General features: G+C 43.0%; 1 protein-coding gene across 1 annotated transcript; it reads left to right on the top strand.

Annotated features, from left to right (window-relative positions):
- Nucleotides 1–8,665: 8,665 nt before the first annotated feature.
- On the top strand, nucleotides 8,666–9,505 carry LOC311180643 (olfactory receptor 7A10-like; the record flags this gene model as incomplete). The annotated part of the gene is made up of 1 exon (XM_084248557.1): nucleotides 8,666–9,505. One exon carries the CDS (start codon nucleotides 8,666–8,668, stop codon nucleotides 9,503–9,505), a length of 840 nt encoding a protein of 279 aa, XP_084104683.1.
- Nucleotides 9,506–10,155: the final 650 nt, after the last annotated feature.

The raw sequence follows: 10,155 nt of genomic DNA, 5'->3' as shown, positions 1-10,155 counted from the left end.
TTGAGAAGTGAACTCTGTCACCTCCACCTCCTCCCCCCACCCTCTACAGAAGCTCCAATTGGTCTTCAGTTGTCGGAACCTTCCACCCACCTCCCTCTGGTCGTTCCTGCCACGGATTGAGTCTCCTGGTGACTGGAGCTGGGTCTAGTCCACAGGGTTACATCTCTGGACTCAGCTGGCCTGGATATGAAGGGGGCACCTATGTGGGCTGTTTGCCCATTGCACAGCTTGGCTAGGCAGTTTCCACAGGCAGTGACCACTGAAACCACTAGCCCTGCTGTCCACTGAGGGACCTGGGTTGCAAATGCTGCAAGTCTGCTTGATACTTTACAAAGGAGTGCTGTGTTCTCTGTCCCACTGTCCTGTCTCTGCTCTGGGATCCATTATGAAGCCATCTGGGCTCTGCCTGAAAACTCTGATTTCTTAACTCTGGTAGAGGCTGGAGATTTCCATTCCTGGACTGGTCACTGACCTCACAGGGTCTCAGACCAGAAGAGGAAACACTTATATAATGTTGGTGGAATGTAAACTTGTGCATCTGTTCTGGAAGCAGTATAGAAATGCCTCAAAATCTGACGAATATAAGTTCCCTATGATCCAATTGTCTCACTTCTGAGTATGTAATTGAAAAATACACAAAAAAACCCACTAATTCAAAGAGGTTGCGTCACCCATGTTCACTGCAATAGTCAAGAGGCAAGAGTCAGGAACAAGAGGCAGAATTATCCAACTAGTCAAGAGACAGAAACTATCCAAGTGTCCAATGATGGATAAATGGACACAAGAGGTGGTATATGTAGATAAAGGAATACTATTTAGGTATTAAAGATGAAATTGCACCATTTGCAGCAACAGAGGATAACAACAGAATATCCTAACTGAAATAAGCAAAACAGAGAAAGTCAAATAACATATGATTTCACTCATATGTGATAAAGAAAACAAATAAGCAAGTCATGTCAATAAAACAAAATATACTTTTGGACTATGTAAGAACAATTAGTGGCTCACAGAAACATGTGGGAATGGGGGGGTTAAATCAGAATCAGAGGGAAATGGTATAATGAAAGATAAATTTGAAAATTTAGCAGTGAATAATGCCGCATAAACCTGTTGATGAATAATCGTGCATATCTGATATTTATATAATGTTATAATGCAAGGTTACTTCAATTTAAAATATTAAAAGCCAAACTCAAAGGAAATGGAAAAGAATTTAATGGGAGTGTCTCATTTAATAAATAGCTTTGCATTAAAATTAACTTATGTTTCAAAGTGAATAATAAACTTATTTTATAGTATAAAATAAAATGTATAAATAGTGAATGAGAGGAGCTATAAGAAATTAGGCATCCATACTGTATGGTATTTTATACATAAAACAAAAAAGATTACACAAGCTTCAACGGCTTTCTTAAACTATTTTTAAAAAAAGATGGTCCAAAGTATGTTTTCTTGCGTATAATATTGTGGGAATAATAAACCAATATTCACATGGATGTTTTAAGAAATAAGTGTCTGAAATAGTGTTTATTATTTTAGGATGAGTTCCACTTATGTCCAGTTTTTAGGGTTTGCAGGCTACATGGATGTTGGATCTAACTGAAACAATAAACCAGTGCAGTTTAAGTGGGAAGATATAAACACAAACAAAATCAGCTGCCTTTCTGCAGCGGTTGAGTGCTGGGCTGTGAAGCTGCCCTCAGCCTCTGCAGCGCCGGTTCGATCCCCAGCCAGCCTGCGAGGGTGCCACATGGCGCAGCAGACCTCTCCTGTCGCGCCCGCTGCTCCCCTCTGCAGTGTATTTTGTCATTCTGCCTGTTCTGCTCCCCATTCTGGCTCTGGTGAATCCTCTCATCCTCCCGCGGTTCTGACTATACCCAGTGCTTGTATAAATAAATAAATAAATCTAAAAAAAATCAGCTGCCTTCCTATATATAAACAATGAGTTAGGTGAGAAAAAAATCAATAAAGCGATCCGTCTTACAATATCACCAAAATAAATAAAAGTTAAATACCTAGTTAGTAAACTTAACAAAGAATGAAAAGGGCCTGAATAAAGAAAACTATAAGACTCTGTCAAAAGAGATGCAAAAAGACACAAAGAAATGGAAATTTATTACTTGCTCATGGGCTGGAAGAATCAATGTGGCCACAATGACCATCCTCCACAAAGCACTACACAGAGTCAACACAATCACCTGGAATTATCAATGACACACTTTAAAATATAAAATATACATTACCAAAATTCATACAGGACCAAAAAAGACCCTGGAAAGCAAAGAAACTGACAAAAAAGGGAAAACTTCATTATTACAATACCAGACTTCAAACTGTTTTATAAAGTTATAATAATTAAAACACTGGATAATTAAAATGGTACGGGAATTTTATCAGACACAGAGACCAATGGGATAGAAACAAGACTCCAGAATGAAACCAGACTTCTAGGAACACTTAATCTACAAATTTGAGCCAAGAATGTACACTGGAGCAAGGAAAGCCTCGTCAGGAAATTATATTGGGAAAACTGGGCACACAAGCAAAAGAATGAAACTAGATTTCTCTATCTCAAAACACACAAAAATCAATTCTAAATAAATAAAAGTCTTTGATGTAAGACCTCAAACTAGAGCACACATAGAAGAAAATTTGGGCAAAACACTCTATAATATAAATTTCAGATGTGTTTGGGGAAGCCTCCCCAGCAGCAAAGGAAACAAAGGAGAACATAAATAATTGGGACTGTATCAAACCAAATGCTGCTGTACAGTCCAAGAAAACAGCAGGGTAACACTCACTCAGACTACTGAAGGGAGGATGTATTTGCACAGCGTAATTCTGACAAATAAAGACACATAAAGTACCCGGGTGTTGAGGTCCTTCCTCTCCTGTTCCACACCCACAGAGACGTGCCAAGCTCAACATGAGGTACCCCACTGGTTAGGACACATCTGGTGGACGGAGAGAGGCTATTGGTGCAAACCCATGTGCCATTAGATTGCTTGATGTAACATCGAGTTATTTCCCAGAACGTGCCTAACTTGCATAGAGACCTGGTACTGGGTGTGAAAACATCCCTGTTGAGTTGTGTGGCAACGAAGTGGACACTACGGACAGGAAAGTGAAGGAAAATCGATTGTCTCCAAAAGAATAATTTTCAGAACTGAGATGAGTCCGTCACAGGCCCTTCTTCTGGCTGCTAGAAAAGCAACTGGAGACCCTCACTTGGAGTTCGTTGTCATGGAGTTCACTGTCACGCCTGCTCCTGCCCACTGGGGCTGTCACGGAACATGCTTCGGCAGTGAAGTCTGGGCCCAATTTACAGATTGCTCAGACAACTGCTGCTTGGGATGACGATGGTGACCTGTGAGGACTTTGAGGCCCATGTCAGGAGTGGGCAGTGCCCCCTGCTGCCAGCGGCACAGCATGTTAGCACTTCCCTGTGCTGCTAAGCAGGACACCTGCTTACTCTTTGGGGGGCTGAGGAGGTGCACAGGCTAAAGGGTGAGTTGGCAGTTACAAAAATCTTTGCTCTTTGGACCTGCATATTGGCTGGATAGGAACACAGGCGTTTCCTTCTAGAGTTTCAAACATAAGGCTGCTGCAGTCACAACAAAAACAAACACAAAAAATTCCCATTTGCTTTTGCAAAAGTGCCATGAAAACAAGGAGTGTGGTGTCTAAGGTTTTATATAAAGGAACACAGTTCTCTGCTTAATTAGAGTGGAATAGCACTATTGGGCATATGGGGGCGGTCTGTGCCCCCAAAATATTTGTGCCTTGATGATCTAGGGTGTCAAGTCAAGATGGGCTCCTCAGGCACAGACATACTGAAAACTTGAACACAGAGTGAGAATAAGGTGCTCGATGGTTACAGCTCTGGAAGGTGCAGGAGTTCATGAAAAAGGAGTAACTAAAACTGGATGCACTTGACATCTAATCTAGTCTCTCAGGATCGGGATCAGAGAATCATTAAGGAACTTTCCTTCTGTCCAGTCAAGTGTCCACAGGGAAATCATGAGCTCACAGCGTGGAGCAGGACAGTTGTTGTGGCTAATGAGACCGTGTGGAGTGCGGTAAATACCCTGTCTCCCTCGGTCCCTCAGACTGTCCAACCCGGGACCGGAGAGGACATGATTCCTGTCTGTGGAGCCCGACCTCTGCCCAGGGACCAGCCCTTGGCGCCCTCCTGAAATCCTGCCTGTGACACAGCCCAGATCCATCCTCAAGCGTCCAGGAGGGACTCAGAAGCTACATGGAGAAGCCCCCCTCACAGCCCCCACCCAGGTGAGTCTCAGAGCCCAGCAGGCACTTGGGACAGATCCAGGGAAAATGCAAACTGAGAAGTTCTGCCTCAGGTCACAGAGATCAAACCAGGCCCAGGGACAAGAGGTTCCCTTGTTCTCTTGCTTGACGGACTCATCAATTTATAATTAATTTACTTAATTTGTGACTCAGGACTGTCCACTGCTCTCAACAATACAGAGATGGTGCTGACAGGGAAGAGACAGGAAGGAAAATCTGTTAGGATGAGACTGAAGGGGGAGTGGGGGCTTAACGTGGTTCCAGCAAAGTTAGGACAGATCCAGGAAGGTCTGGAGTTGAGGCAGCAGGAAATAAAGTGTTTAATGTGAAGGGGATGATGGGGTGACGGGGTGATGAGCATGGCCTCTGTGTTGGAGAGATCCAGAGTAATGGGGATGGATGACCTCACAGAGCAGCTGAGGAGAGGAACAGTGTGTAGTGTTCCCTCACAGCAGGTGCTCACAGAAGTCATCCTTTTTCTTTAATGTCAGTTGGGGGAGACTAAAGAGTTTTACTTTGCCACCACTCTAATACTTGTAAATCTGCATAGTTCTGATTGTTACAATTTTGCTTTTTTCTATTATAAATTCTGTTCATTCTAACAGTTCATTTACCCAAAGTTTCTGTGTTTTTATTCTGGTTTGTGATTCAAATAGTCAATCAAATTAGGAGTTTTCAAAGTAATTTTTTTGCACTAATTCTCCCATATATGTAGAGATTATTGTACAAAATATTTCAAAGTTTTCAGTTTTGTGTGGCCTCAGTCGAGCCTTTGTGTCCCACCATGTATTTTAAACATCGGCTGTTTTCTTGCCATTTTAGTGGTAGTAAGCTATCATACACCTTGTGTTCATGTCACATCTGTTTTTCCTCCTTACTCTGTCTCCTCACTTTTGTGATGTCATCTGTCGTATTTTCACTGAGATTTAATTGAATTGAAACAGTGTGTAAGTTGGAGAAAAACATGTTGATTTGATATATTTACATTTTGCAATAGGATTATCACTGCAGCACCAGCGAACACCTCCATCCATACACACAATATTTACTTTTGTCACAAAATGCTTCAGCGATAATCTCTCTACAACTTAGAAAGTTGTAAGAAAGCACTGCTGACTATGGCACAATGCAGGAGATTCCAGAACCTTATTCATCCTCCAGCTTCAAGTTTGTGTCCTGAAACAACTTCTTCCAAAACCCCTTCCAGTCCGGGTCACAAATTTAAGTCTGTTTTAGGAGCGCACACAGAAGTGATATGCAGTATGTCTAGTTTTCTGACTTCTGTCACATAGCAGAACATTCTTAGGTGCTCAGGTTGTCACACTAGGCAGGGTGTCCTTCTTTCTCTTGACTGGATAGTTTATTATATAGATATTTTATTATATAGAATGTGTATTATAGTAACACAATATCCTGTGTGTGTATTACACATTGTATGTTTTACATAATTCATGTATATTTATTTGGACAATTAAGGGCCATCCTATATGAAGAGAAGGCCTATATATTTTATATCTAGACGTGTACACATTATTTGTTATATTCGTCCACTGATGGACTCGCAGGTTACTTCTAAATTTTGACTCAATAAACAAGGGGATGCCGAGAGCTTTATGATGTCCTGTTTTCATGGCTTTTGTAACAGGGGAGTCTAACTTTGCTATTTTGAGGCTCCACTGTTCTCTTTTCCTCCTTGGCTGCAGAAGTGTATTAGCCACTGACAGCACCCCAGGCTCTCTGCACCCCACCCCAGTGCTGACCTTTGGTCCTCTCCCTGGGAGCTCTGTCAGCAGCTGTGAGGTGACAGCTCCTGGTTCGGATTTGCATTTCCCTGGTGAGTGACACTAGCTCCTCCTCATGTGCTTGCTGATCATTCTAGGTGTCTCCTCTGGAAAACACATACTTAGGCGCTCTCTGGTATTTCTATAGGCAATGACTTGTGACATGAAAAAGCAACCCCATTACAAGTGAGTGGAGTTACAGGGGGTCAGTCGGCCTGGGGGCCCTGGTGTCCAAGGTAACTGTTCTCCACCCAGACTGGTCCTTCAGTTGGGGCATCACTCACATGGTCTTTCCTCATTAGCAAGAACTGACCTTTTAAATACTTCTCTCCTGTATGCAATGATGCCAGATTCTTCTTACTGTGGCCTAAAGTCAGACCTGTCTTTAGTCTGTGATGAAGTTTACCAACCCACACATACATAGAGAAATGACACACACACATACACAGGTACACACAACTGATGGACGAGAACTGTTAATCAATGTCCACGGTGTGTTCAGACAATGCTTCGGATATTTTACTGCGGGCTTTACTTTTTTTATTCTACTTCATTCATGTAAACCCAGGTCTAACCCCCTAATGGTGTGAGTCTCAGGATATGAAAATTCCTCTTGCGTGTTCTCCACTAGCATTTCCCTGTCTGTTCTTCTCAACTTGTCATTATTTTATGTGAGACCATATTCTTCATGTAGCTCATGCAATATGTATTTATCTACTATTCCCAACTAAAGGAAATCAGGGTGAGGTGTCAGAGTATAGTGAATACATTAATTTCTCACTTACTGTCATGGATATATTCTTGGAAACTGCCACTTTAAGAGAAACGATATATCGCAAAACCAATTTTATCATAAAGTTCATCGATATAAATAAGAATTAAATTTCCTATGGCAGATTTATGGTCACTGAATACAGTGTGAAAAACTAACCCTTGATGGCTGACTACAGAGCTGAGACACAAAGGGGGCATCCTGGGGGAGGGCATAGATGAGAGAGATAGAAGCACAATGGTCTGCAGTGGTGGAATATGGGTGAGTGGGGGTGGGTGCACTGTGGTGCCAATACCTGGTGGGGGTTCCCCAATACTACCTCAGTTACAAAAAAATAAATGAATAAATAAATAAGGATATAGGGCGAGTTTCTGTGTGTTTAGGTATCCAGTGTGTTAAAATGCAGAGGTAAATAACAACTTTCTTTACAACATTTCTGGAGAGCTGATTCTTTGAAAACTAAACACTTCCTCTTTTCGTTGTCCTCAGTGATTTGATTTACAATTCTCAGCTGTGCTTCAACGCACAGGACAAAATGCCCTAAAAGTGGATCAGAAAGTGTGCGTGTGTGGCTGAAATAAGGGAAATAATCCTTATTACAGGTAAAGAGAAACACAGATTGGACAGCTATCCCAAGTGAAGCTGTCTTCTACAATCCAGCATTCGGAATTTAGATGAAATGTGAGGGAAAGACATTACAGTTTGGCACAGCACATGTAACACAACCTACACACTAGAAGATCAGCAAATGTACAATGTGACAGGCAGGAACTTGCACAGCAGCAGGATGTTAGGGCCTCCTGCCAACCTCTCATCTCACCCCTTACCTGGAGTGCCCCTCCTGTCACACCCCTACTTCTGGTTCTGTAACTATGCAGGAACACTGGCTATGTCCCCAAGCCCAATGTCCTCAGGCATATATTGTTACCACGAGATGTCTCCTTTATATAAAAAATCCTGTTGACTTCAAAATTTTGTTCAAAGACTCATAATCGGAAGTGATTATCACGTTTCCTCTAGAATCCACCTCTTCGACCAACTGAATTATTTTACTTAACAAAATAATCACCATATGAAATATTATTTACCAAGACCACATATATACTTAGAAGAAAACTTGTTTGGGGCTAGGATTTTCTTTTTTTTTAAAGGATTTATTTACTTATTATGTATGCCTAGTACAACTGGTGTACAGGCCAGAGGTGTGGGGGGTAAGAGGACTCACAGGATAATAGTGTGGAGCAGAACAGTCAGATCTACTGAAATATACTGCAGGGGAGCAGGTGGTGAAAAGGAGAGGTCTTGCTGCACCATGCAGGTCAGCTCCCTGGCTGGGGATTGGGCGCAGGATGCTGCATAGTGCTGAGAGTAAGGGAGGCCCTAGGGCTAGGATTTTTCAAAGTCAGTCTCACTACTTTTTCTTCATGATTCCAACAATACTTGGATAATATAATTAGTCTTGTATTTAAAAGAAGAACTCAGGAAATTTTCAAAGAAAATTTTGACTTGGAAAAATGCTTGTATTAGATGTATCCATGGCTAACATTTTCAGCATCAGGTGAGAGGCACTGGCTCGATAACATGGAATTCATTAACTGAATATATTTAAAATGAAATCGCCCATTTAAACTCATTCCTTGATTGCTCTGCTGTGGTTAAGTTGACATCACTTCTGTCTCCATCCCCCAGGCTCACCAGCGACCTGGCGCCAGGAAACCAAACCCACCCCACAGCGTTCACCCTCCTGGGGCTCTCAGAAGAGGCCTCCCTGCAGCCCCTCCTCTTCTGGTCATTCTTGGCCATGTACTTGGTCACGGTCACTGGGAATCTCCTCATCATCCTGGCCAGCGTCACGGACCCCCACCTGCACACCCCCATGTACTTCTTCCTCGCCAACCTGTCCTTGGCCGACATTGGCTTCACCTCCACCACCATCCCCAAGATGCTGTTCAACATCCAGACACAGAACAAAGCCATCACCTACGCGGGCTGTTTCAGCCAGGTGTTTTTCTACATACTCTTTGGAGGAGTGGACAACTTCCTCCTGACAGCCATGGCCTATGACCGGTTTGTGGCCATCTGCCATCCCCTGCACTACACGGTCATCATGAACCCCCAGTTCTGTGGCCTCCTGCTTCTTGCATCCTGGGTGTTAAGTCTTCTGCATGCTCTGTTACACAGCTTAATGGTTTTGCGACTGTCCTTTTGCTCACAGCTGCAAATCCCTCACTTCTTCTGTGAACTGGACCAGGTGATCCAGCTTGCCTGTTCTGACACCTTCCTCAATGAGCTGGTGATATATTTAGCAGCGGGGGTTGTGGGGATGATTCCTCTCAGTGGCGTCCTTTTGTCCTACTCTAAGATTGTGTCCTCTGTTTTGAAAATCTCCTCAGCGAGCGGCAGGTACAAAGCCTTCTCCACCTGCGGGTCTCACCTCTCCGTGGTCTCCCTGTTCTACGGGACGGCGCTCGGCGTGTACCTCAGCTCCGCCGCTACCCACGACTCCAGGGACAGTGCAACAGCCTCGGTGATGTACACGGTGGTCACCCCCATGCTGAACCCCTTCATCTACAGTCTCAGAAACAAGGACATAAAGCAGGCCCTGGTGAGGCTCTTCAGCTGCAGAGCAACCCCAACGTGACGGGGGCCGCTTCCTCAGATTGTCTGGTCGGGGGCAGCAGGGCTCACGGTCTACGGACTAAGTCATGATCCTGTCCTCAGTTATTCAGGATAATCTGTGGTTTCTCTTATGTACAGACTTTGACATCAGTGTTTTTTACATTATAAATATGTTTTATGTATTACCTTAATTATTTTTAGCTGGTCTGAATAATGGGTTCAGTATTAAGAAAAATATAATTGCTGAAATTTTCTTTCGGAAAATGTTAAAACAGGAAATTGGGTACATAAAAAATAATAGAAAGAAATGGAAGAAAAATACATATAAATGTATGTGGTAAAAACAGCTACTTACGGATTATCTGCAGAAAAGCCGTGTCTTGTCAAAGCATCCATGAGTGTCCAGGGTTACTATTCAGCTGTCCCTACTTCTGTAACTTCCTTCCTTCCTTTCAGAGCTTTGTTGTTGACCCATCATACTTCTGTTCATATCATTTTGCTCAGGGTTTATGTTTCCTTTTTTTCTTTATTGTAGAAGAACTCTTGTCAGCTTTTATGGTGAGGCAGGCAGACCTGACAGTGATAAACGCCACTGGCTTCTCTGCCTGGGGAAGCTTTCGTTCACACTCATAATGGAATAATTCTGCAGGGTGGAGTATTCTTGGCGGGAAA

The sequence above is a fragment of the Talpa europaea genome, assembly GCF_964194135.1.
Source record: "Talpa europaea genome assembly, chromosome: 12".
Lineage (NCBI taxonomy): Eukaryota > Metazoa > Chordata > Mammalia > Eulipotyphla > Talpidae > Talpa > Talpa europaea.
Note: the sequence above shows the minus strand (reverse complement) of the source record. Positions and strands in the feature narration are given on the sequence as shown.